We start from the raw sequence: 26,736 nt of genomic DNA, 5'->3' as shown, positions 1-26,736 counted from the left end.
TGCCCCTGATGTACGTGAGATTCCTTTACCTGGTGTCAGCGTTCTCCTGCTACTGGGTGCTCTTCTGGATGACAGCCATCAGCGCCAAAAAGGACATGGAAAAGCTCTGCAAGCTCTGCTGCCGCTGTGACCTTCCCAATCCCATGATGTGGGTGCTGTGGGGTGCTCAATGCTTGACCTTCTTCGTTCCCATCATTCTCATTCCCACAGTGGCTTCCCTGTGCCCTTCACACAAGCAGGAGCACTGCCGGGTGGCTCTCATCTCCATGTTCTCCGTTACCGTGCTCCTCTTTGCTGCACCCGTGGTCATTACCCGCATAAGAATCCACACGTTCCGCTGTGTCCCGGTCTGTCCCAGTGTTTCCCGGTCTGTCCCGGTCTGTCCCGCGGGGAGGCGGGGCCTGACCCGCGCCACGCCCCCTACGCGCGTGCTCCGCATGGGTCACGTGGTTCCCCGCGCGTCACGTGATCGGGGCGGGGGCCGCCGGGAAGCGCCAGGCGGGACGGGGCCGGGATCGGGATCGGGATCGGGATCGGGATCGGGATCGGGATCGGGATCGGGGTCGGGGTCGAGACCGGGCCCAGCGCAGCCCCGGCCAAGCCGCGGCCCTGCCCGAACCCTGCGAGCCGCCAGCCCGGCGCCGGCCCGCCATGGAGCGCCGGGACCCCTCCGGATCGGTCGCCCGCTTGGCAGCCGCCCTCCCCTCCCTCCCCCGGGCCGGGTCCGCCCCCCGCCCCTCGGCACTCCGTGACTCGTCGGCGGCTCCTCGGCTCCTCCATCGTTCGCCGGTGGCGGCAGCCAAGAGATAGTCCGGGCCTAGCGGAGCGGCCAGCACAGGTGAGCGCGGCCGGGCCTGGCCTCCCGCCGGCACCGGGGCGGCGCCGGGGCCGCGCCGTCCCCGCCCCGGGCACTCCCGGGACATCCCGGCCGCCCCCTGGGCGGCAGCGGCGGGCCCGAGGGCGGCATCGGCCGCTGCGGGCGCAGCTCCCGCCGGGACCCGCGGCTTTCCCCGCGCTCGCGCCCCGCGGTGGGGGACACCCCGGGAGGGCGGGGGTCCCTCCCCGGGCAGCGCAACCCGGGGCATTCCCTGGAACGGGGACTCGGGGCGGGCTCGGGGCCGGCGGGGCCGCTGCGCTGCCCTCCCCGCTGATGGATTGAATCCTGTTCCGGTCATTGGCTTTGTCAGGGCTTTGTTCCTTCCCCTTTGCTCTCCCGGTTTGGCGCCGGAGCCGCTCCGGGATGGAGCGGGCCGGCACCGGCACGGGCTGCGGGGCTCTGGGGGCGGCCGGCGGCTCTGGGCGGCTTCGCGGGGCTGCCGTGCTCGGGGAATTGGCTTCGGGCGGCTGCTGCCGTAGGTCAGTGAGGGAAGAGTCGCGGGTCTGGACACAATCCCGTCCCGGAGTGAGCGGGTGGCTGTTGCGTAAAGCCTCATCCTTGGGGGGGTTGTGTTGGACTTTGTAAAAGTCACTTAACGTTCCTGGGCTCTGGGCTGACTTTTTTCCTTTTTTGCCATTTTTCAATGAGCAAAACAAAGCGAGAAAGTGTTGAGAGGTGTAAGCCGGGTATCCGGTGCATTCAGTGCTGTGCCTGTGATTCTCTTCGGGAGATGAGCAAGTGGTTCAGTGGATTTTGGGGGAGAACTGAGTGCTTGTGCCAAAGCTCGCTCACAGCCTGGGCAGATGCTGTACAGTGGAAAGGGAAAAGGGGCAGGTGTGGGACCCAGTGCCCCCTCCAGCTCATCTCTCGCCTTATTACGGCCTTGTTTGGTCATTTTCTCAGGAGTGCCGGTGCTTTGAAGCATTCCCGTGTTCCCAGTGCTGGCAGGCAGGTGCCCACCTGCCCCTGTGGGACTGCCCAGGCCCTTCCTCAGTGCCAGTCTTTGGAATGAGCTGGTTCTGCTGGGGCCTGTGTGTTCATTTGTCACCTGGGCTCCCTCCCAGCTACTGAACTCCTCTCAGGTGTATTCCTAGTTCCTGACATTCCTTTAAAACTACCGAATTCTTCTCTCAGGTCCCTGGCAAATGGGGCTTTGCAGCCTGGGGGAGTTCTTGCAAAACGGGGTCTAGTGAAGCGCTCTGCAGGAGTGGTTGTGCGCCTGAGCGGTCATTTAATTGTCTCCTCTAATGAGGGAAACGTGATTAAACTCCTGGCGCTGTGCTGCTGTTGTGTGTCGGCCTCGAGGTGTGAGACAGTCCCGGTGTCACACTGGAGTTGCTTAGTGGCTGTGCTGAGACTGGGACAGGTCTTGTTGGTCAGGAGCAAAAGGGAAAATTTATCTTTTGGCTTGCTTAATATCTTGGCTTTATTAATGTATCAATGTCAATTTTTGTCATTTGCTGCCTCCTGCACAGTGTGTTTGCAGCTCTGTGTGAGAGCAGACTCTCCCCTGTTCGGGAGTGAGACAATCCTGGAATATCCTGAGCTGGAAGGGACCCACAGGGATCGCCCAGTCCCACCCCCGTCCCTGCCCAGACCTCCCAACAACCCCAGCCTGGGCATCTCTGGCAGCGCTGTCCAAACGCTCCTGGAGCTCTGGCAGCCTCGGGGCCGTGCCCATTCCCTGGGGAGCCTGGGCAGTGCCCAGCAGTCTCTGGGGGAAGAGCCTTTCCCTGATCTCAGCCTGAGCCTGCTCCAGCTGCTCCCTGGGTCCTGTCCCTGTCCCAGGGAGCGGAGATCAGAGCTGTAGGCCCCGATGTGTTCTGACCTCACACTTCTCTACCAGAACAAACCCAGTGCCCTCAGCAGCTCTTTCATGGTCCTTCCACACCCTTCCCCATCCCCATGTCCCTTCTTTGGATGCTGTCAGATTTTTATCTTTTTTATATTGTGGCGCCCAAAAGTGCCCCCAGGACTCCAGTACAGTTTAACAGCAATGAAAGAAAACAGTAGATTTCAACTTTGATCTCAAAAGCTGTCTCAGGCCCCTGATACTGCCTCAAAATGCCTTTGCAGTTCTTGCTTTATGACTTGTGTCAAACGCGGAGAGAGTGAGACTGAGCCCCTGGGGTCAGTTTCTGTGTGAGAAGCCACACAGCAAGCCAGAAATCTTTGCTCCAGATCACCAGAAATTTACAGTATTGAGGGCGGAAATACTGAGAGTTGAGTCTTGGGAGCTGAGCCAGGAAAGCAGCACCTCTGCCATGGGCAGATTTGGCACGTGGAGAGAGCTCGAGCAGCTTCCAAGAGGTCCCAGCAATGTGTGTGTGGAGCTGGGAGAAGCATGAGTTGCGGTGTCGTGTTTGGAGTCCCCCTGGGTGAGGATGTAGGAATAGACTGGAGTTTTTGGTGACTGAGGTTTCTCTTCTGGTTTTGGCCACATCATTTCGGTTTGTTACTCGCCTGTGGTCTGTTCTACAGGCCTATTTCCTTTCTCTCCTACTATGGTGTCACAGTTATCTTCAGCAGAGGCTCAGCAATAACTAAACTTGAGCTTAGATACTTAAACTTCAGTTCGGAGTAGATACACGGAAGAAATCCTTCACTGTGAGGGTGGGCAGGTCCTGGCACAGGGTGCCCAGAGCAGCTGTGGCTGCCCCTGGATCCCTGGCAGTGTCCAAGGCCAGGCTGGACACTGGGGCTTGGAGCAGCGTGGGACAGTGGAAAGTGTCCCTGCCCTTGGCAGGGGTGGCACTGGATGGGCTTTAAGGTCCCTTCCCACCAAGACCTCGTCCTGTGGGGTTGCTGCTTTCAACACCCTTGTTGTTCCTGCGGACACAGCTCAAGGTGGGTCTGAGAGAGACAAACTCTGCTTTTGGGGGTTTGTGTTGATGAGGAGGGGAGGGGAGGTCACTGCTCTGCTTATTGTAACTGCTGGGGCAGAGCCAGGAGCCCAAGGCAGGACAAGGGCAAAGCAAACCTCTCCGAGCTCTTGGGTTCTCTTCATTCCCAGATATTCTGATTCCTGCCCAAGTCCAAGTTCATTGTGCTGTGCAGGATGCGAGTTTAATCAGGTTTTAGTGCTGGTTTAGCTGAGTATTTCTAGGGCTTGAGGATGAAGCCAAATGCTCTGCATTGAAAAAGTGATGGATGTTCAGCACAAGATTCTCTTCAGGAACTGGCACGAAAAGTGGTTGCTGAAGCTGAGGGAGGAGCAATTCACAGCTTGGCTGGAAGAGGGAGAAGTGCTCACTGCTGGTCTGTCACTTCATCCTCATGAGTGAGTCTGGGAGCTCCCGAGATCGGCCAGGCTGCAATTTCAGATAGTTTAGATGGTCTGGCCTTGAAAAATTCATATTTTGGTGCCTGGAGCAAAAGCTGAAGGTGGCAGGAAGTGGCAGCAGTGGCAGGGAACTGAAGTGACACCACCCTGAGCTCAGAACTAATTTTGGTTGTGACCTTGAGCAGTCCCTGGGCCACACCAGAGCTTTTTTGTGTCACCTGCTTTGGGAGGTTCTTCTTTGCCCGTGGAGAAGTTGGGTCTCGCACAGGTCTGCTGCGGAGCACCTGTGCCACCACCTTTAAAGAGCCACACTGGAGGTGTCAGTGAGCCCCTGAGTGCCTGCCCAGCCTAGAGCAGGGCTGGGAGGGCAGGGGGCTCAGGGAGTGCTCATTCCTGGTGGTGTTGGAGCTCTGAGCCCAGCCCTGAGCTGGGTTTGTGGCTCTGAGGGCACGGGGAGTGTCCGGAGCAGGCCTGGCCTGGGCAGAGTAGGAACTCCTGGAGTAACTCCTGAGTAACCCACACCTTCCACACGAGAGGGAGGCACTCCCAGAGTCAGGCGCTGTCTCCTCAGAGATGCTTTGGGGTTTAATTCTGTTCTCACAGTGACTCCTCTCACCTGGGAACCCCGTGGTTACCTACAGAGGGCCTGAGGCCTTAGGGATATAAATATGGACAGGAGGGATTGGAATCTGCCTATCAGGGAATCTTCCCCTTGCCCAGAGGAGAGTGTGCAGAACTCTTCTGTGTGATGATAATGTTTTCATACTTTAGGTGTGAAAATAAAAAATGGGAGAGATCTCGTTTTTCTGGCAGCACACAAAGAACTTTCTTCTGTGTCAGCACTAAAACTCTGTGAGGGGATGAACACCTGGGAATCTGAAAGACACATACTGGGAAAGCATCAATATGAATGGATTTTTCTGCTTCTTTTTGCACTTGAAAGAAAGGTGAAAGTTACAGGCTGAGTCAAGCTTTTACCCTTTATTTCAATCAATTCAGTTATTGCTAAATATGGCTACACACAGGTAGCCCAGGTGACAGAGCTGCCTCCAGCTGCTCCTTGGCCCCAGTGTCCCACGCGGGATGCTTGAGTTATCCACTGAGAGCCCCCTTGAGACTGGAGCACAGGTAAATCTGCCTGTCTGAAGGGCAGGATTGTGTCCTAAGTCCCTCCTCATTCCTTCCTTTCGTCAGGCCCCAGCTGTGGCTGGGCCCACCATTGTGGCTTGGGTGGCAGTGGCACGTTGGAAAGCCCTGGGGGTGCCAGCTGGGGGTGAGAGCTCGGGGTGCCAGCCCAGGCTCCACCAGCACTTGGCCCACACTGGGGCACAGATTGAGAGATGAACTCTTGGAAGCTTGTCCTGAGGAGGATGAATGGTACCTGCTGGCGAAATTCGGTGCTTTCACAGAGCTGTGATAAACCCCAAAGTCTTAGACTGCCAACCTACAGCCTCTGCACCGTCACATTCCCCAGTTGCATTTTGTATTGGAATTTTACCTGCTCCCACCTGCGTCCTCCTGCTGGCAGTGCCAGCAGCCCACGTGCTGCCTCTCCTGAGAGCAAGTTCCTGCCTGTTTCCTCTCCCAGCCCCAGCTCTTGCTTCCCTCTGGCAGAGGCAGCTTTAGGTGCAATATCCTCATGTTTCTGGGAGTGGGTTTTGGAATAAACCTACACACAGGATGTCCATGGGTTGCTGCTATGGATTCTGTGAAAGGTGACCAGGAAAAGCAAGTTCAGAGTTACTCAGGGGATCCTCTGATTCCTGCCCATCTCATGGAGCTGGTCAGGGTGAAACTACTACTCCCATGCTTTTTATTTTCCTCCTCTTAGTGCTGTTTTTTCCCCAGGTTAAGTCAGTGTTGGAGGAGCCCTTGTGGGTTTATCTGTAATGAGCAGTGGTTGTGTCTGCACACGGAGATAGCAGATTCCAGCTGTAGTGTGCAAACGTCGGTGCTTTGTGCCTTAGTGCACACCCACATTTGTCAGCTGACAGGGCTGATGCGGTGAGAAAACCTCGCACTCTCCAATAACCTGAGCACAGGCACTTCCTGCATTGTTACATTTAACCAAAGCTCTGATAAAAAATACTACATTAATTTTTCTAATGGAGACCAGATTCCGCATTATCATAATTTACGTTTTTGGATTCTCTTTGATTGACTCTGGTGGGAAGGGAGGTGAATCAGTATCTTGTACTTTAGGGAAAGATCTAGGGGAGAATTGAATTGTACTTCCTTGGAATTCACATCACCCCCCCTTAGTCGGAGATGTTGATCTTGAGAACAACAAGCAGAGAACAGCCCAGGAAGGGCTGAACGTGACAAAACAGTGCAGAGCATACAGAAATCCTCTTTGTTGTGTTCATCATTCTGTCTTCATCTTGGATTGTTTCCACCCTTCTCCTCCACCTGGAAGTCACAAACATCCTGCAGTGGCAGGTACTCTGAGTTCTTCTGGCAGGAGTAGTCTAAGAACAGCTTTTGCTGGGAGCAGCTCTGACCTTGCTGAAATGACTGCTGAAACCTCCCCTGACTCTTGCAGTGCCAGAATTTCACGGTGGCCGTGGTGAGGCAGGGACTGAGCCTGGTTCATTGTCCCCAGAGCTCGGGTAGTACAGGACAGTCAGGCCAGTAAAGCCCCTGCTCAGGGCTGGGAACGAGATCCTGGCCAGCTTTCCCTCTCTGCCCCTCTCTGCAGTCCTGCTGGGCTATGTCATGCTACCATGTTACAGCATTGTTCCATGTCTTTTTTTTTTTTTTTTTTTTTTTTTTTTTTTTTTTTTAGGAAGTAATGCTGGATATTGGCAGTCAAGGGCGATGGAGCGAGGTGAGCTGTGACCGGTGGACAGAATGAGTTGTTATGGCCTCGGTCTCAATTTTTGGTGCAGCTCTAAGCATCCGTTGTTGTCTGTTTTAGGTGGTCCACTTGCAGGATGTCCTGGCCCCGGATGCTGGAGGGTGCAAGCCTAAGGTATAGGTGTGGTGTACTTCAGTTGGAGCAGGGAGGCTGTGGTTTCACAGTCTCTCAGCATGTTTCGTGTGGTTTTGCTTTGCTTCTCTGCAGGTGCTGCTGCCGCCCTGGGCGTGCCAAGGGACAGAGGCGAGCAGGTGAGTTGGCATTTAGGTGGGGTGGCTGATAGGCCAGCGGTCTATGGCAGCGTGCTGAGCGTGTCCCTTTTCATTGTGCAGGTTTGTCCTGGCCACCTCCAGAGTCAGATCAAGATTTGAGGTGAGCTGGGGCAGTGATGTGGAGTAGCCCGGGGATGCTCTTCTTGAGGGCAACAGTGACGTTTTCTGTTTTGTTGTCTTAGGTACCGTGAGCAGGTGTGGAGCTGAAGCTTGGAGAGAGCAGGTAAGCGATGAGCCTTGGCAGTTTCGAGGGAGGGGGCCTTGCGGAAGGGGTCTCTTTTGGCGTGTGTTGTCAGAGGCTGAATTTTCTCGTTGTTCTCCATCTTTTGCAGCTGCCAAAGCGGACCGTGGGGAACGTATTGACATCTGAGGTGCTGATGCATTTTTCCTGTCAAGGATGGATTTTGTCCGTTTGTCTTCAGAAAGCTAAGTGTTGGGAGCAATGGTTGGGAGAAGGGAAAGACCTTTGGAGTTCCAGGAGGCAACTGGAAGTTAGTTTAGAGGAGAGGGCTGTTGTGGGAGGGCCCCTTGGAAGTAAAGGGAGAGGGTTTCTCCTCAGCATCACCTGAGCCTTTGCTGGGCAGGGCAGTTCCCACCCATCTCTGTCATCGGCCTTTGAGTCTCGACGTCATCGTGGATCTTTTTGCCCGAGGAGCTCGCCTTCGGGTCTGGCACGATTGCCACGGTCTCCATTTTACCTACTCGCTGGCATAGCTGCCCGTGGGCATCTTGGCCACTTGCTGGTTGGTCACGTTTTGCAACGTCACTTCAGCCTTTGGTGGCAGAGTCCTTCCCTAGGGATCCCTTTGTATCACCTGGCAGTCATTGCCTCCTTCTCTAGGCCTGCTGAGCTTCTCAAGCATCCTCTTAGCAGCTTTGGCACTGGCTTCTTGGAAGGAGTTATGTTTCACTGTCGCGTGCTGTTGCCATAGAGCCTTCTTTCCTTTGGCATCGCCAGCCTCTGGCTCATCTTGCTCTAGCAATCTTGTGCCCATTGCTGGGCAGGTTCAGCTCGTGTCTGTGTTATGTCATTTGTGTCTGTGTTCTGTAGTTTGTGTCCATCCTCTCCTGTGTCACAGGGCTTTGTTACGTCTCGGTGCTTTATCGGCCTCGTTCTGAGCCGTAGCGGCAGTGGGGATCTCTGCTCGCGTACTTTCCCGGATCGGGCTCATTCCGGCATCTTTACAGTTTTGCTTTTGGAGAGCAGAAGAAGTACACAAGATGTTCTCATCCATCTTCCTTCTCACTTTTGGTAGTATCTTTTTTTCATGGGCCATGGACTTCTCAATGAAGTGTATTAGACCCTCCTCACTGTGGTAGTTCCATAGGTTCCATTGCCTCAAAGCATATCAGGTCTAGAATTTATCTTCTGGAGAGTTATCTCAAGTCCTCGTGTCATCTTTGCTTCTATTTGGTGTGCTTACACTTGGAGCTACCCTGCCCTGGCACGCAGAGTCATGGCTGGGTTGAACAGTTGTAAAGCTTTGTGGTTCATTTCTTGTCTGTGGGCTTTTGTGTAGAAAACTTATGGGCCTGGTGTATGGGGATAACTCCGAGCTGTCAGCTACTTGTAGACTGCCTCATGTTGTCTTGCAGGTCCCCAAGGCCGATTCCGATCCCTGCAGTCACCGATGCTACCGCTTTTCCCAGAATCTGCCCTTCCACGTCAGGGAGCAGCAGTTGGAAGATGTGTTGAAGCGTCTTCATCAGTGGAGTGTTGTGAGTAAGGGCTGCAGTCAGTGTGTAAGCTGAAGAAGGGGTGTCGGTCCGTGAGAGTGTGTGTCTGTCTGTGTCTGCGTGTGTCAGTCTGTGAGAGCGTGTGTGTTGACTGGTTCTAACCTTGTGTGTTTGATTTTTGCCTTTCAGTTTTTTCAACTGATTTTTAACTTTATAATAAGAAAACAGCCAGCTGTGAGGTTTTTTTTTCCCCCATCTGGGTTTTGTTTTTCCTTGGTCCCGTCCTGTCTGTGAGGCGATGTTCATCGCCAAGGTTTGGGTGCAGCCAAACAAACAGCCTCCCTAACAGGGTGGAGAGTACACAGTGGAGGTTAGGAATACAGGGAAAAAGTGCACCAGCCCTTACACCACCCCTAACAGCACCATTTTCCCCCCACCAGCAGCACAATGCAGCAACCCTGGAACCCTCACTGCAGCACAGCTCAGTAACCCTGGTGCTGGGATAACCCTGGAACCCTCAGAGGAGGCCAAGCCCCACACCAAAAAGGTAGGGATGACATCTGCAGGCTGGAGAGTGACAAGTACGGGTTGGGGGCTGGGGCGTGTAGAGCAGGAGTGAGGGGTTCCAGGCAGCAATAGCAGTGAGGGGTATAAAGTAGAGTGGGTTAAAGGTTAGGGGATAAAGGGACAAAAGTCAGGGCAAAGGTTGGGGGGTCAGGGAATCAAAGGTCAAAGTCCAGGGGTCAAAGGTCAAGGTGGTCAATGTCAAAGCACAGAGGTCACATGTAGAAGGTTGGGGCAAAGGTCACAGGGCTCAGGGGGGGTCAAAGGTCATGGGGTCAGGTGTCATGGGTCAAAAGGTAAGGGTCAAAGGGCTAAGGTTGGGGGTGTCAAAGGTCAGGGCTCAAGGTGTAAAGGTGGATGGTCAGGGGTCAGGGATCAAAGGTCGGGTTGTCAAGGAATGGGTCAAGGGGTCAAAGGTCAGGGGGTAAAAGGTCAAGGCTCGGGCTCAGGATTAGAGGTTCCAGCATGATTTTCCATGGTGGTTCCCAGTGTGGGGACACGGGGTGTGGGGTCAGTGGCGCCGGGGGCGGGCAGGAGCCCCGTGGGCAGTGGCCGGCAGCGGCGGGGACGCCTCCGTATGGGTCGCGCCCCTCCACTGCCAGCAGAAGCCCCCCTGCGCCATGCGGTGCCCGGCCGCGCTCCTTGCCCTCCCCGCCGCTGCCTTCCTGCACTCCCACCGCACCCTCTGCTCCCCTCCAGCCCAGGGAAATGCAGGAAAACACAAAATCATCGAGGTGGAACAGTCACCGGAGCTGCCCGAGCCATCCCCCCGCCTGAAGGCGGCAGCTGCCCAGAGCCAGGGGCACCCAGCAGGATGCAGCTCCTCTTTCCCAGGAGCCGGAGGCAGGGTTTCCCAGGCAGGGGGAGCAGGGAGAATTTCAGCTCCCAGCAGCTCTCTGTGAGTGCTGGATAGACTCTGGGCTGAGCCAGGTGGGAGGTGTGGGTGGTGTTCATGTCCCCAGGAGCTGCTCAAATCCACCTTAAACTCCTGGAATGGTCTGTGCTGGGAAGAACCTTACAGACCATTCTGTTCAGCCCCTTGCCATGGTCAGGGACACCTTCCTGGGGTGTCTGTGCCAGAGTGGTGGAATGGGCAGGACTTTCTCCCTGAGCCCAGTCCCGGGCAAGATTGGAGTTCCCATGGGAAGAAGCCTGTGAGCTGCATTTCCGGAGCTGGGAGCCTCCATGCCTGGGAGTGTTTCCAGTACTGCTCTTTGGTTTTTTCCATAACTGGGCATGATGTTTCTCCCCAGAGCAAGGTGGTTTTCCCTGGATTGTTGGGGTTACACACTGGCTGTTTGACAGCTCTGTTGTCTCTTTCTCCTGAATGGAAGAGCGAGGAATGGGGGATGCTCCCGACTGTCACAGGGATGTGGGAACAGCCCAGTTCCAGTGAGGAATGTGACGCCCAGCTCGTGGCGTGTGCCCTGAGATGGTCTTTGCTGTTGTTTTGTCTTTAGAGCCTGTTGGAGTGCTGGCCTGGATTTGGGAGGAGCCAAGTAGCCTGGAGCAGTGAGGTTTTTCCTGTCAGAAATCCATGCTGGGGATGTTTTCCCTGGCTGTCCCAAGGGGAAGGAACAGCTCTGGAGTTTTTGCAACCACAGGCTGGGGATGCATCCCCTGAAAACCAGTTCAGGATCGTTCATCTGACTCTGTCCCTGACCTGTGGCTTCCAGGGAGCCTTCTGGTCTTCTGGATATTCCCAGGAGAGGATATTCCACCATCTGACTTTTAAGCCAGGAATTCCAAACCCAGTAAGTCGGTCACATTCTATGGGAGCTGCCCCAATGGTGGGATGGCAGAGGGCACACCCCACGCTGCTGTTTGGGACATTCCCGACTGGAACGGGAGCCAGCTGGGCATTTTGGAGCGCTGAGGCCACAAGGGCAGCCTTGAGTGGCATTCCCAGGCAATGCTGAGGCATCCCATGGCTGTGGCACGTGGCAACACATGCCTGATGTGGAGCAGAGAGAGGAAGGGAGAAATTCTGAGTTGATGGGAGGAATGGAACTGGGCTTTCCAGAATGGAATTGGTATAGCTGCTGATGGTATCATGGAATCATGGGGTGGCTTGGAAGGGACACAAAGACCCTCTGGGCTCTGTTATCCCATCCCGTGGCAAAGAACACGTCCAAAACTGCCTCCTCACCCTCATGGAATGGCAGTGGGTGTTGGGAGCTCTGGCAGGAGCACCTGGAGACCAGGTAAGAATAGCAATGGCATTGTTTTGGCTGCTGCTGGATGTGGTTTTCTCTTTTCAAGATGTTCCTCTGATTGATGTTTTCACAGTAGCTTGCTAGGCCTCATTTGAGGATAATTCCAAGAATTTTGAAGTAGTTGGAAAAGAATGAGGAAAAAAGGTGAACCTGATCAATTTCTAGTAATTCTGAACTTCTCTTGCAGCACCATTACAGGGGAAAGCTGGTGAAAGGATAAAGATGCAGAGGAACATGTGTTGTAAACCCCCCCTGCCTCCCTGACAAAGCAAACCTTTCTGCAATCCCAGTAAATTTCTTGGAGAAACTGTGGGATCATAAGGTTTCCTAGGAAAGGAAAACTAAGGACAGAGATGAGGAAATAGGCTTCCAATTAATAATGATTTGATGGAGGTAGGAATGATTCTTGTATGTTTGATGCACCCCTTTTTATTCCTGGGATAATTTAAAATGATTTCTTTAAAAAATCATTTCGATTTGGGAATTCAGATTAGAGAGGAAACGATGCAAAATAAACGCAGGGAGAGATCACAGACTCATCCTGGAATGGCAGAATAGTTTGGGTGGGAAGGGACCTTAAGGATCACCTCATTCCATCCACAGGGTGCTCCAAGCTGCGGCCAGCCTGGCCTTGAACACTTCCAGGGATGGGGCAGCCACGATTTCCCTGGGTTTACGGGCACAAGAGGAAATTTTCAGCAGGAACTGAGGGGTTTCCCTTGCTCTGCCTGGCCCTAGCAGGGCTTTGGGAGGCAGAGGGTGTGGGAACAGGAGCTTTGTCCACTGCCTTGGGGGGGAGTCTCTGATGTCCCAAAACCCAGCAGAGCAAGTGGTTGTGGTTTAACGTCCCGTTCAAAGGAGATGCCAGGCCAGGAACGGGAATGGACTGCAGAGCAGGGATGGTGCCCAGCAGAGGGGTGACTGTCCAGGGGGTCCCAGCAGTCCATCCCTGCTGCCGAGGTTTGGGATGAGCAGGCTGGTGAGTGTCCCTGTGCTTGCTCTGCAGGATGAGGAAGCCAGGCCTGCTGAGGAGGAAGATGAGGAGGTGTGGGAGGATGGAGACAGCGGCCACCAAAGACTGGGGAAGGCACAGATCCAGGTAGGAGACGTTGCCTTGTGAGGAGAGGGACTTGTCTGTCCCGTTGGAATTTGGGGCGTGAGGCCAGTGGAACAAAGGGTTTGATTCCATTTTCTTACTCGGGTTTTCACGTGCCTTAAGAGAGCTTTGCGAAAATGTCATTATCCCTGATTGAATCTCTGAAAAACAGGGATTGAAGCTTTCAGAAGGGGCCCAACCCTGCCTGCATGTATCCAAGTGCAGCCCCCACTCCCTGTTTTTGTGTACAGCTGGGATGAGACCTCAGCTGCTGCTACTTGCCAGCTCACAAGTTGTGTAGCTCAGAGCCTCAGCCATGAAGGGCCAGGCTGTGTTTAAAACAGCCCAAGGTGCCAGAGAGCTGGAGTAATTTCCTAGCAGGTAACTTGACTTGGAAGCTGCATTCTAAAATTTGTCTACATTTAATTTATGTCCCACATGGAGACATCTAGAGAAGCAGAGGTGGGGTGTTCCTAAGAAAAGAACATCTAAATTCTTTGGTGGTAGAGGGCTTAAAATTAAAGTCTGAGTGGAGGTGCCTTTAGGACACTTCCATGCCAGTATCTGAATGGAATTTAAATGAAGTATCCAAATCCTGACAAGCTTGTATGAACTCCAAAGCCTCTGCAAGTGTTTCACAGCCAGGGAAGGAGAGTCTCTCCCCAAAACCTGGCTGCTGGTTTGTTTGGCCAGGCATAGGAATAATTGCGTATTCCCTGGGGCTGTCCTTATGGGGAGAGGTTTACTTATGTGCCCTGGGTTTATTCAGTGCATCTTCAAAGTGATGGAAACTGATTGCATTGAAATGCTAGGGGTGCCAAATGTTTTCCCCAGGCAGAGCTCGGAGCCAGCCCAGTGGGAAGGGGTTTAGTGGCCATTTTCCTGCTCCCTTGGGCAGCAGCACTGGAGCACTCGCACCCAACCGTGCCCGAGGTGCCAAGTACTGGCAGGAGGCAAAGCCAGGGCCTGGGCAGTAGGAGCTTGCAGTGCTCCTGGAAGCGCAGACCTGGAGCTGTGGGTTAGACCTCCCAGGAGCTGCTGCCTCACTCAAACCTTGTTTAAAGCTCAGCATCCCTCCTGCTCCCTTGGAATGATTGTTGCTTCTGTTGTTGCTCTTTCCTGATACATTATGATTATTATTGTAAATTCCCACTCCATTTCTTCCATAGCCCTTTGCTTCCCAGAGGTGGTGCTTTAAGCAAGCCCCTCCAGCCTGGGAAGGTGCTTTTGGCTCCGGACTCATTCCCAGTCCCCATGAGCAGCTGGACCTGTGCTGTCCCCAGCAGGTGCCTTTCCTTCCTTCCCTGCTGCACTTTGGCTTTTTGAGGGCTCTCTAGGGGGCTGAGGGAGAAGTTCTTTGTCATTCCAGGGCAGCATAAGCCCTGATCCCACTAAAAGCAGGAGGAATCATTTAATCCTTGTTTTTGGATACACCTTTGGTGTTTTCTCTCTTTTGCTGACATTGTGTGGTAAAGCAGCAGCTCCCTGGAATAATTTTTATTTGTAAAACAATGAATTCCCTGCTGGAATCCCAGTCCCAGCCCCCCACATCAAGGTGCAGTTTAAGGCCTTACACCCTGACCAGGACAAGTTCCTGTCCTTAGACATGGAAAACAGGGGAAAACTCAGACTGGATTGGAGCCAGCATCCAGAATGGGGAGAGTGAGGCAGTGTGCTTGGCACAGGCTGGGGCTGGTACAGGGGGTGTTCCCCGTAGGATGACACCCGTGTGGAGCAGATCCTTCTCTTCCTTTGTCCGAAGTCCGATGGCAAAGGACTGAAGAACCCACAAGTGGGGCCTGGAAGGAAAACAGTTCTGTTAAAATTAGGCAAAGAATGCACTAAGAAAAAATGGACATCCTTTTTATGTATGAAAGTAAGTAGGGGAAAAATGTTGAAAAAGAGCTCTTTTATTTGTTGCCACCTCATTTTTTTAATGGATAAAACCCTCTAGTGAGCAATCAGAACAGGAGTGGGAAAGCCAGGAGCCTTTGACTTCCACAGTGGACTTAATTTCCATGCTTAATTTCAACAATTTCTTCTCTCTCTCAGGACAGGAAAACCCACTTAACTTGTCCCATCTTTGCCAAAAGCTTTGGTGTTTGAGCAGCCAAACCCAATGGGCTCTGGCCCCACCAGCCTGTACTGGAGGGCCCCTGGTCCTGCCTGTAGTGTGGGATGAATCCCCAATTGTCCCCAGAGGGGGCTGCCCTGGTCCCTGCAGTGCCCAGCACCTGAGACACAGAGAGAGCCCTGTCCAAAGGGGCTCCTTGTCAGGAATGTGGCAGCAGCCCCAGGAGCAGGCTGGAGGTGAGAACTGGGGCTGTGTTTGAGACTGACCAGGTCAGCTCAGTGTTTACCTGTGGGAGGAGTTTGGCCCCCCAAGCCGAGTTGAAGCGGGATCAGGGTGACAGATGCTGCATTTTGGGCACCCTGAGAGTTTCTCTCCCCCTTGGAGATTTCCTGCGGGGATGGGGCAGGGCAGGGAGCAGAATTAACCCTGCACCTCCCGTGAGCACTGCTGTGCCATCAGCCTGTGGGAATTTGCTGCTGCCGCTGCCACCCCACCTGGGGGCTGCGTGCTCCTGGCAGCCCTTCCCAGCCCCACACCCGAGCTCCAGCGGTGCCTCCAGGCTGTGTTGGGAGCGTTTGCTGGCAATGTGCCTCATCCCTGGGAGTATCCTTTCGTTCCAGAGTGGATGGACAGAGCTTCTGGGCTTGTCAGCTTCAGAGTTCGATTGCAAAAGTCACTGCAGGGAAGAATGACAAGGAGGTTTGTCAGAGTGGTGCTGTCAGACCCCACCTGCCAGTCAGTGCTTTGGGTTGGAGGTTGTTGTGTATTGGCCCTGCAGGGAATGAATGTCCCCTTCCCACCTCAGCCCAGCAGATGCCAAGGGCTCTTCCTGGAGTACTTATTCTTTGCTTCCCTTTGGGATAATGTAATCTGCACCCTTCCATGAGCAATTCCTTGGCTTCTCCTGGAGAAAACCCCACGGCAGAGGCAGTCTGCAAAGGAGCCCAGAGCTGTGCTTGGAGCAGAGAGTGCTGAGAGCTGCGTGTGCCTCTGCTGCCCCAGGCTGGCAATATCCCCATGGAACAGACTGGGCAAATGGGATTAGAGGGAGCACAATCCCTTCCTGGAAGAGGTTTTCTCCTGTGCAGATCAGGCACGGGGCAGGAAGGGAACTTTGGAAATCAGCTGATTTCCCCCAGAAAGCATCACTCACATCAGCATGGATGACATGACCTGTGCCCACCACTCACGATGCACCCGGCCAAAATCAAGAGCAAAGGTTGGTTTGGGTGTGAGCACTTGAAATAACTTTGAAAGAGAAGCAATCACCTTTTGCTGCTTCTTTCTTTCTTGCAGATGCTGGGATTGCCTCTGTGGACATGTGCTGAGCTCTCCCTGCAGGGAACTGTCAGGCCTTAACAGCTGTGAGGTTGTGTTCTTCTCAGTGGGGAACTGGAAATAATTATTAATTAATTGATTGCAGAAATGTTTTCTGAACCTTTCCCCTTTCCTGGTAGATCTTCTCTCTCTGCCTCTGAATTTACAGCTGTTCCCTGGTGTCATTGGCCCTGCCTGAATTCCTTGCAGCTCCTCACTGGGAAAACCTGGGATAACTTCGAGGGGACAGAGGAGACATTTTTAGCTGAAAACCTGGGGTGACTGAGAGGGGACACAAGAATTGTTTGTGTAGGAAAATGGGAGGGGATGTCGAGGGGAGCGAGGTGGCATTTTTGAGGGAAAAGCTGAGGTGATGTTTAGGGGAGAGAATGCACATTTTTGGGGTGGAAGAGAGTTAATATTGTACAGGAAGGAAAAACTGGGGGGTAAAACTTGATGTAATCTGTAGGGGACAGAATGAATATTTTGGAGCAAAAACGAGGTACTCAGTAGTAGACAAATAAGGAAAATTTTGGAGGCAAAACTTGACAAAATCTCACGAGTAGAGAAAGAACACTTTGAGGGAAAAATGAGGTGATGAGTACTGAGCATGTGGGGAAAATTTGGGGGCTAAATCTGAGCTAATCTCTAGGGAAGAGCATGAACACACTGAGGTAACATGAGGGAATCAGTTGTGGGCAGATAGGGAAACTTGTGTAAAAATAGTATTAAATAAGCTGTAGAAAGAACATTTTGAGGTAAAAATGAGGTAAGCAGTAGTAGACAGATGGAAAACTTTGGGGGTAAATCTTGATAGAAGCTACATGGTAGAAAGGAAATAAATATTGAAGGAAGAATGAGGGAATCAGTAGTGGACAGGTAGGGGAATTTTGGGGGGTCAAACTTGAAATAATCTAAAGGTTGAGAATGAATCTTTTTAGGTAAAAATGAGGTAATAAGTTGTGGACAGGTAAGGAAAATTTTGGGGGTTAAACTTGAGGTAATCTCTAGGGAGAGTGTGACCACTGACATAAACTGAGGCAGTCACTGGGGCTAGGCAAGGAAATTTCGGGTGTAAAACTTGGGAAGATCTGTAGGGCAAAGAATGAACATATTGAGGAAGCAATGAGGTGATCAGTAGTCAAGATGAGGTAGAATGTGGGGGGCAAACCCTGAGGTAATTATGTAGGAACCATAAGTGGTTTTGAGAAAAAATCTGAGCTAATTTGTAGGGGACAGAATGAACATTTTGGGGGTAAGACACATAACCTGCATGGTTTTGGTTTTAAAATCTAGTCAGTGTACAGGGGACAAAATAGACATTTTGGTAATAAAATCCGAGTTCATCTGTAGAAGAAAGAACTCGTGTTTTGAGGTAAAAAGGAGGTGATCAGAATTGGGCAGGTAGGGAAAACTGAGGGGGTAAAATGTGAGGTCATCTCTAGGACAGAGCAGGAACATCCTGAGGTAAACTGAGGGAATTGCTGTGGACAGGTGGGTAAATCTGGGGGGTAAAACTTGAGGGAATCTCCATGGTAGAAAATGAGTATTTGGAGGTAAAAATAAAGTACTCAGTGGTGGAGACGTACGGAAAATTTTGGGGGTAAAATCTGAGGTGATCTGTAGCAGAGAGAATGCACTTGATGGGGTAAACTGAGGTAATCGGTTATGGACAGGTAGGGAAGTTCGGAGGGGTAAAAATTGAAAGCATCTGTAGGGCAAAGAATGAAAAGATTGAGGTGGAAATGAGGAAAGAGGTAGTGGACAGGTGGGGAAAGTTTTGGGGGCAAATCTTGTGGTAATCTCCAGAGCAGAGAAAGAATGCTTCCTTGTAAAAAATGAGGAACTCAGAAGGAGACAGATGGGGACATTTTGGGGGTAAAATCTCAGGTCATCTCAAGGTGAGGGAAGGACTATGTTGAGGTAAACTCAGGACTCACTGTGTCCTCCTTCCTTGGCAGCAGCTGGCAGGGAAGGGAGAAGAGGCCTCGGGCTGGAGAGGGGCAGGAGAAAGGCACTGTGGGCAAAGGCACCTCCCTGGCATCCCCAGGGCACCTGTGGGGAACACAGTGGACACTTTGGGAGCAAAGGGAGGCGATAGCATTCTCCCTTTGGGGGATGCTGGCATTTGGATCATTCCATCCATTTGCCTGCTGAAATTTCCCAGCCCAGGGGCTTTGGCTGCCAGGGCAGCACAAAGATTGTTCCCTGTGTGGTGCCCAGATTTGGGGTTCAGCTTTGCTAGTTCAGATGAATTCTACCCAAAGCCCTGAATTCCCTGCTGAATTGCCACTGGAATAGCCTCCCAGTGCCTCCTGGAGCATGGATATTCCCATGCAGAGCTGCCTATTTAACACCAGGTGTGTCAGGAACCAGCAGAGCTTCCAGGGAAGCTCAGCAGGGTCAGGGCAAGGACAGCTTCATGTTCCATAGAATTTGCTGTTTGTAACCCTCATCCCCCAGCCCCCCCATGTCCCTGGGGGCACCTGACAGAGTTCCCTGGAATTCAGCTGCCTGCACCCCCCGAGCTGGAGCTCCAGGTGATATTTTAAAGCAGGAGAAGGCGCTGGCTGGACACGCTCCCAGCCCGTGCTGAGGCAGCCCCTGTGCCCTTCTCTCCCTGCAGGAGCTGATTTCATTCCAGAGCCTCAGGAGTGGCCTCTGCAAGTTCTTTTCCCCTCGGGAAAGGGATGCACATCCCCGCCTTCAGGGCGCCTGCAGTGGGAGCCACCTGGGAAAGCTTTCCATCAGTTGTGCAGTTCCAGCTAGCTCCCCAAAATCTCCCAACTCAATCCAAAGCGATTTCTCTGACTCTGACCTTTCATTTGAAGGCACCTCTGAGGGCATTGCTTGGCATTTCATTGCTGTGGGGGAAGCTTGCCTTGGCTTTAACGCTGCTGAGGGATGATATCCTCAGGCTGGGAGGGAAGGCATTTTGGGTGGCTGGGACATACCTGGCAGGTGTGTGGGAGGTCAGCACCGGGAATTGCTGTCTGAGCCCCTCTGCAAACAGCCCGTGCCGACATTCCCCAGTGCCAGCTGTTCCTTGGGGTATTTTTGGGGTGTCAGTGGGGTCTGTCGGGGCTGAAGCATCTCCGGGTGCTTGTTCAGAGCGGCCCCTGGCCAAGGGGCCACGGGCAGCCCTTTATCCATGTCCATCCCAGTGCTGCCTAGGCAGCCCAGTGCCCGTTCCTGGGATGCGTGTTCGGCACGCTGCATGCCACGGGCAGGACACTGCAGGCACAGCTCCTCTCTGCAAATCCAAAGCACAAGAGCTGCTGCTTCCCTTCCTGGGGCTCCCGGCCTTCTCCCTCCCCCCATTCCCTGCCAGCTGGGACACAACGGAGGGAGCACCAAGGAACACTCCTGGCAGGGAGCAGGAGTCGCTGAGAGCTGTGTGCAGCTCTGGGCCGGAAAAGTTGGCCCGGCCTCAGCAGCCCCTGGGATTTTGGGCTGTGAACACTCACCTGTGGGAAAGGCCCCTCTGCAGGCAGGAGCAACCCTGACACTCTCCAGAAGAGCTTTGGCCGTAGACCAAGTGAACCCTCAGGACTTACCTTGCTCATTTCTCCCTGGAAAGGGCCATGGAACGAGCACCTTTACAGCTGTTGGGTAAATCCTAGAAAGGGCAGGAAATCAGGGTTATGGGAAGAGTTCAGTGCTGTCACACAACTGCTCACCTGTGTTGTTCCATGATCAGGTGCTGGCCATGGAGGTCTGCCCTGTGGCCATTGCAGGGGCTGGTGTGTAAAGCAGCATTAGCATAAAAAAAGGAGCTGTATTTGCATAGGAATGAACCTTGCTGGCACTTGGCATTCCTTTCCCAGGCAGGACATTGCCAGGAGCTGAGATTGGCTTAGTTGGAGCAGGGTGCTGAGAATGGCCAGGTGTGGGTTCAATCGCCAGAGGAGCCATTCACATAAGGGTTCGACTTGGCGGTCCTTGTGTATCCATTCCCACTCAGGATGTCCTGTGCTCTGGAAATAAAGAAGAAACATTTTTCACTGGCCTTTTAAAGCCAGAGGTTTTTGCACTGGAGCGTGCAAGCCCCAGAGAAAGCGGGGGGAGGGGAGGAAGGAGAGCATCAGGTCTCACGCGGCAGTTGTGGGATGAGCGGCTCAAGCGAGCCCCGGCGAGGCCCCGGCGCCACAGCGGGCACAGTCAGAGCAGGAGCGGCAGCAGCGGCCTCGGCGCCAGCGGCCGGGCCGGGGGAGCGGCTCGTCCCGCTGCAGCCGCGCTCGTTGGGCGGGGGCGCGGCGGGCGGGAGGCCCCCGGGGGAGCGGCCCCGGGGCAGGGGGAGGCGGGCGCTGCTGTGCGCAGAGGGTGCGGCGGCCTCGGCAGTGCCGGGGCTGGGGGAGCTCCGCGTCCCCGCGGGGGCTGCGGGCGGGGCCGGGCCGGGAGCGCCGGCGCTCCGGTTGCGCCAGGGGGCGCCCCACAGGGCGGGCGGCGCTGAGGGAGCGGCGGCCTCTGGGGGTGCCGGGGCGGGCACGGGCGGTCCCCGCGCCCCGGCCGCTTCCAGCCGCAATCCAACGCCTGCTCCGGGGAAGCGCCGCCCTCCCGGCGGGCCCGGCACCGGCACGGCCCCGGCTCTCCGCGGCCGTAGCGGGAGCGTAGCCGGAGCTCCGGCGGGACCCTAGCCCCGCGCTGGCCGTAGCCGGAGCGGCAGCGCTGGGCTCGGCCCCAGCGCCAATCCCGGAGCGGCTCTTCCCAGCCGCGGCGATACCGATCCCTAATGCCATCCCCAATCCCACCTCAGTTCTCCGGCCCCGGGAGCCGCACCCCGCCCGCCGAGAGACAAGCGGCTCGGCCCGGGACCCCCAGCAGACACCGACAGGACCCAGCCCCGAATCCTCGGGCCCGGGTCCCGTTTCCGGTCCCACCTCAGCGCCTCGGGCTCGGCGCAGCGCCGGGAGCAGCCCCCGGTGCCGGGCTCCGCACAGCGCTCCGAACGACGGTCCCGCCGCAGCCCGGGATGAGCAGGATGAGCATCCACCGCACAAAGCGGAGCGGGCGCGGATCCGCCGGCATTTACGGGCGCGGGCGGGGCGGGGACTGGAGGGGGGGAAAGTCCCCCCTCCGCCCCACCCCCCTTCCCCGGACCCCCTCCTCCGGAGGGGGCCCACCCCTGACCCCCTCCCGGGACCTCCTCCTCCGGAGGGGGCCCGCCCCAACCCACCACCCTCCCCGAAACCCACCCACCCCCCCCGGGACCCCCTCCTCAGGAGGGGGCCCGCCCCAACCCACCACCCTCCCCGAAACCCACCACTCCCCCGGGAACCCCTCCTGAGGAGGGGATCCCCAGTGTGATGTGTGGAAAGCCGGAGCCCCGGCGCTGTTTTTGTACTCCACGGGGTCCCGCCGAGCGGTCCCGGCCCGTGTGGGGCTCCAGCGAGGGCAGGGGCGCCGGGCTCCGGCCCTCTGGGCTTTATTCTCCGGCGCCCCGAGTCCCGCGGCTGCGGGGGAAAGAGGGAAAGGGGAGGGATGAGATGGGGTAGGGAGAGGAGTCGGGGTGGTTTGGGGAGAACCGAGGGGGGAAGGGAAAGGCCGGGTGAGGGGGAGGGATGATGGTCAGAGGAGGGGGAAGAGAGGGGAGTCGGGTTGGGGAGCGGGGTACGGAGAGGGGAGAAAGGAGGGGTGGGGGAGAAAGGAGGGGTGGGAGGGTCGGGGATGCACAGGGGAGCAGGGAAAGAGGGTGGGGGGCTGGGAGAGACAGGGAGGGTGTGGGGGAGAGAGAAAGAAACTGGGGGGGGGGTAGGAAAGAGGTGATAAGCGGGGGACGAAGGAGGAGGATAAGGGCAGGAGAAAGAGGGGGAAGAAAGAGGGGGAGCGGGGGCCTCACCCGGGCCACGCCGGGGGAGCCCGGCCCGGCCGCAGCCTCCCCGAGCTCTGAAGGAGCGAATGACGGCGGGGGCGATTTCGGGGGCTTAAATCACCTCGGCCCCGCCCTGCGCAGCCGCCCTGGGACCCCGCGCACCTGAGCCGGGCCCGGGGCCACCTCTGAAACCGCGCCCCGGCCCCGCTCGGCCCCGCCCGGGACCGCCCCCGGGGCCCGCCCTGCCCGGCACGGGGGCGGCACCATCGCTCGGGCCCCGCCCCTCTCTCCCGGGCCGGACCCGCCCCGCGCACCGGGGCCGGACGGGGGCCGCTCCCGGGACCGGGGGTCCGGGTCGTGCCGGCGGCCGCTGCGGGTCCCGGGCGGTGCCGCCTCTCCCCCGGCGGGATTGGGGCTGGGATCGGGACCGGGAGGAGCCGCTCCGGGACGGGCGCTGGGGCCGAGCTCGGCGCTGCCGCTCCTGCTCCGGCCGGCTCTCCGCGGGGAGCCGGGGCTGTGCCGGCGCCCGGGCAGCCCCGGCATCCCGAGCCGGGCCCGACGCGCCGGGCCGGGCTCCGGTCTCAGCCCTGAGCCCCTCCCGGAGCCCGCCTTGGGCCCCACGACGCGGCCCCGGGCTCTGCCGCCAGCCCCGGACGCGGCGCTGAGTCGCTGCTCCCGAGCTCTGCGTGGGGCCGGCGAGCCCGGCTTTGGGTTGTGCCTGAGGCAGGACTCGGAGCTCAGAGACACAGACTCGCCCTGGCCCGAAGAGCCCGCTTTGAGCATCAAAACACGGCACTTGGGCTTTAATTCAGGTCCAGCAAAACGCAGCACTTCAGTTTCTCTTTGTGAGCCCAAACACACAGGACTCGGTCTCTTCCTCAAGCCCTGAAAACAGGATTTAGTCACTGTTTCTGAGTCCCAACTCTGGCCATAGGAGCCTGTTCTCAGGACTCTAGTAGATAGAGAAATGCTGCTAGCAAGGATTTTCTTGCTATTTTCTGTGAGAGACTTTTCTGTCTCACAGAAGAGGTAGCAGAATTATGTAAACAACCAAACCACCTGCAATCTTGAAAAGTCTTCTTTATGGTACAGTAGAAAAATATTTTGACAATGGATGTTTTAGGATTTTAGCCAATCACCCCAAGGGGAGGCTGATCCTTTGTCCAATTAGACTATGAAGAAAGAAGTCTATAAAAGAGTTTGTAAAATAATTAATCAATCTTGCTGCACAATTCCTGCCTGCTGGATCTTCTCTCCTCCTCCTCCTCCCTACGGCTGTGGGACACAGTGATATACCCTAGGTCCTCGGCCTGTGGTAATAGGACAATGCAGGATTTAGTCTCTGCTTTTAAGCTCTGCACCTGCTTCTGAGCCCTCGAAACGCAGCACTGGGTCTCTTTTTGTGAGCCCAAAACCGCTCCTGTCCCTCGGGTTTGGAGCCCCCAGAAGTGCCCGGGGCCACAGCTGGACCCCAGCTGGGCACCAGCAGCTGCTCCCTCTCCCACCCGTGGGATGGGGAAGAGACCAGAGACAAAATTCCAGCTCAGAACAGTTTAAGAATGGAAACCAAGACAATCATTTGAGATTAATGACAACACACAGTAACAGTGAGAGCAACAAGAGCAGTGGTAACACTAATGAACAGGAGAGGGAGAAAAACCCCTCCACACCTGCCCTGTTACGATCCGGTTTAAACCCAGAAAAGCAAAGCAAGCTCAGTCTCTGTGCATAAACCAGAAAGAACTTAGAAGGTTCAAAATATCCCCAGAAACGAGATTAAAACCAAACGAGGCTAGATGTTGTTGCCAAAAAAATGGATGTATTTTATTTAATAGAAGAGAGGCAAAGAGAAGGGAAGAGAGAGAAAGAAACAGAAAAAAGAAGGGTGCGTGGGGGGTGGGGAAACAGGGAGAGGGGTTGGATGGAAGCCCATCACCCATCTGAGGGTGCCAACGACGTCTTGTTGCTCCCCTCCATCCAGTCTGCCGGTGGTGAGGGTCCCCCGTGGGCGCTGTGGCCACGCTGCCACATGCTGCCACAGCCGAAGGGTGCAGAATTCCGTGGGTTAATGCACACTTTGGGCCAGGTGGGAACGCCCACGTGCCTCTCTTGCAGGGGCTGGCTTGACACTGTCCCTTGCAACACTGAGGGTCTGTTGCATCATCTCTGGTGCTCTGCGGCAGGGTCTGGGGGCCCCTGTGCTGGGCCATGTCACCCCTTCTGCTGTGGATGAGCTTCCTCCCCCCGGTGAGGACCCCACAGCTGGGCTCTGCACAGTTGGAGGATGGGCAGTCACTGCGTCTGTGACCACAGGCTTTTCCGAGGTACCCAAAGCCTCTCCTCCCTCCACCCCTTGGTGGGAGCCCGGGCAGCTGATAGCCCTGGGGCCGTGCTCCTCATCTTGGAGGTGTTAAGCCTGTGCTCCGTGAATATCCCCAGCCCTGAGTTGTTACTTTATCTTATCTTCATCAGCGAGCAGTGTCAGGCCTCAGGGCCCCATTCAGGGTGTGGGAGTCTTCTGCAGCTTTTGTAATACAGTTTTAAAAGTCTTTTAAGAAAATGTTTAAGTCATAAAACATAATATTTCAGTCTTTGAAACCCCTCCCTTTAACGTTATAAATCCAATATCTAATCCAGAGCACCAGAATCTCCCACTGTGGAGGATTTCCATATTCCTGTTGCTTTCTCTGTGTTCTGTCCTGGGAATTTGTGGACTGAGGAAGGCACTGGCCGCTCCTCTGGCCAAGGGGAAGGCTCCTGTGCTATTCCCATGAAGAGAACACCTGGAATTACTGCCCTGGGAGCCCAGTCCGGTCTTTCCAGTGACTGGGGGACATCCAGAGGGTCTTTACATGAAATGAAAATGAGACCCCGGCCCAATGCATTTACAGCAGGATTGGACACTCCTGGCCAAGGCGACCAGTCTGTGGAAATTGGACCGGTGACGATCCAGGGGGGATTTTAAGTTGGATACTTGCAGATTTCATCGTGCAGAAGCTCCAATTCTTTTGGCACCTCTTGTTTAAATGTCTCCCCACTGGAAGAGGTCAATTAGTCTTTGTAATGACCTGACTGCCAGAGGCAGGGAAAAACAATCAGCGTTCCCTGAACGCCTCCATCACTTCCATGTCCACCTGCAACGACAGGCCGATGGACAGGCAGAACAGGCTCAGAGACGGGGCTTTCAACACAAACCATTCCATCATTCCATGATCTCTGCCTGTATTAATGTTGCACTCTTCCCTCTCAAATTTAAATTCCCAAATTTAGATGATTTATTCAAGGAATAATTTTAAAATTATTCAGGAATAAAAAGGGAAGCATCAAACATACAAGAATCATTCCCACACCCACCAAACCATTCTTAACTGGAAGCCTATTTCCTCATCTCTGTCTTTGTTTTGCTTTCCTGGAAAACCTTGTGATGCCAGAGTCTCTCAGAGCAATGTACTGGCATTACTGGAAGGTTTGCTCTGTCAGAGAGCCTGGGGGGTTTACAGCACTTGTTCCTCTGCATCTTTACCCTTTCATCAGCTTTCCCCTACAACAGTGTTGTGGGAGAAGCTTGGAATTACCAGAAATGGATCAGGTTCACATTTTTTCCCCACCAGTTTTCATCTGGTTTCAAATTCCTGGAATTACCCTCAAATGTGCCCTAGAACACTGCTGTGAAAGGATCAATCAGAAGAACAGCCTGAAAGCAGAAAACCACCTCGGCAGCAGCCAGAATGATCCCATTTCTCTTCTTACCTGGTCCTGCCAGGGCTCCCAACAGCCATTCCCATTGCGAAACAAGAGCTATGGAAGACATTCCTGCTGTCCGTGAGGGTGAGGTGGCAGCTCTGGATGTTCTTTGCTGTGGAATCAGACAACAAACAGAGTGTAAATGATCTTGGTGGTCCCTTCCAAGCCAAACCAGCCCGTGATTCCATGCGTGGATCAGCACCTGTCCCAGCTCCATTCCAGAAACCTCCTCCCACTAACCCAGAACTTTCCTTTTTCTGCTCAACATCAGGGATTTGCTGCCGTGTGCCCCCGGCAGGGGAAGCCTCAGCATTCCCTGGGACGCCTCAGCATTCCCTGGGGCGCCTCAGCATTCCCTGGGGCGCCTCAGCATTCCCCGGGGCGCCTCAGCATTCCCTGGGGTGCCTCAGCATTCCCTGCGCTGCTGTTCCACGCCGATCCTGCGGCCAGCGCCTGTGCGGGCTGCAGTGCCGGGCTCTCCCCACAAGGCGGCAGCACCGGGAGCGAGCAGCCCCGGCCGGTCCCGCTGGCTCGGGGCAGCTGCGCCTTTAACCCGCCCTGAGCCAGCGGGGCCGTGAACACAGCGGGCAAAAACTCCACCGGTCCCCTTTATTTCACCCTCAAAGGCACAGGATCGCAGCATTTCCTGGGCTGGAAGGGACCCGCAGGGAGCATCGAGTCCAAATCCTGGCCCTGCACCCCAAGAATCCCACCCTGTGCCCGAGAGCCTTGTCCAGACCCAAACTCTTCCCCCAAGATCCTGAAAACACAGAGGGGCTGGGAGAAGGATGACAATGGAGGATTTTTTTTATATAGATCTCCTTGTATGATCGTTATATAATATTCTTAGATAGTCCAGGAACCCATCCCTGTGCCTGGACACCCATCCCTGTGCCGGGACACCCATCCCTGGGCCGGAATACCGATCCCCCGCGGCCCCCACCGTC

The 26,736-nt window shown here is 55.2% G+C and overlaps 2 protein-coding genes and 1 long non-coding RNA gene across 23 annotated transcripts in view; 2 read left to right on the top strand and 1 right to left on the bottom strand.

Moving 5' to 3' along the window:
- Nucleotides 1–752: 752 nt before the first annotated feature.
- LOC116448573 lies at nt 753–7,259 on the top strand. The gene is made up of 3 exons (XR_004242048.1): nt 753–838; nt 7,078–7,131; nt 7,225–7,259. It is a non-coding gene; the product is annotated as an uncharacterized LOC116448573 (long non-coding RNA).
- Nucleotides 7,260–7,405: 146 nt separating this feature from the next.
- LOC116448931 lies at nt 7,406–11,897 on the top strand. The gene is made up of 6 exons (XM_032119992.1): nt 7,406–7,412; nt 7,472–7,512; nt 7,622–7,660; nt 8,886–9,012; nt 9,407–9,513; nt 10,991–11,897. Exons 1-6 carry the CDS (start codon nt 7,406–7,408, stop codon nt 11,447–11,449), a joined length of 780 nt encoding a protein of 259 aa, XP_031975883.1. The 3' UTR covers nt 11,450–11,897.
- A 2,427-nt stretch (nt 11,898–14,324) lies between these two features.
- Nucleotides 14,325–26,736, bottom strand: part of LOC116448567 — a 30,892-nt gene continuing 18,480 nt past the window's right edge. For 3 of the 21 annotated variants that reach the window (XR_004242041.1, XR_004242017.1, XR_004242040.1), the window contains 3 exons: nt 25,796–25,901; nt 19,914–20,210; nt 14,325–18,288 (listed from right to left, as the gene is read on the bottom strand). Coding sequence is in view for 3 of the 21 variants with exons in the window: in XM_032119151.1 (XP_031975042.1) it covers nt 24,257–24,314; nt 25,796–25,901 (164 nt within the window). In the remaining 18 variants the exon portion in view is untranslated. The other 18 variants (XR_004242024.1, XM_032119152.1, XR_004242018.1 and 15 more) reach the window with 17 other exon arrangements.

This window comes from Corvus moneduloides, chromosome 10 (genome assembly GCF_009650955.1).
Source record: "Corvus moneduloides isolate bCorMon1 chromosome 10, bCorMon1.pri, whole genome shotgun sequence".
Lineage (NCBI taxonomy): Eukaryota > Metazoa > Chordata > Aves > Passeriformes > Corvidae > Corvus > Corvus moneduloides.
The sequence above is the reverse complement of the archived record's forward strand: the minus strand, read 5'-3'. Positions and strand labels throughout refer to the sequence as shown.

Coding starts and splice junctions, on each gene's coding strand:
- LOC116448931 (XM_032119992.1), top strand. Junction 9,013..9,406: donor TCATCAGTGGAGTGTTGTGA/GTAAGGGCTGCA, acceptor TCCCCCCACCAG/CAGCACAATGCAGCAACCCT. Junction 9,514..10,990: donor CCAAGCCCCACACCAAAAAG/GTAGGGATGACA, acceptor TTTTGTCTTTAG/AGCCTGTTGGAGTGCTGGCC.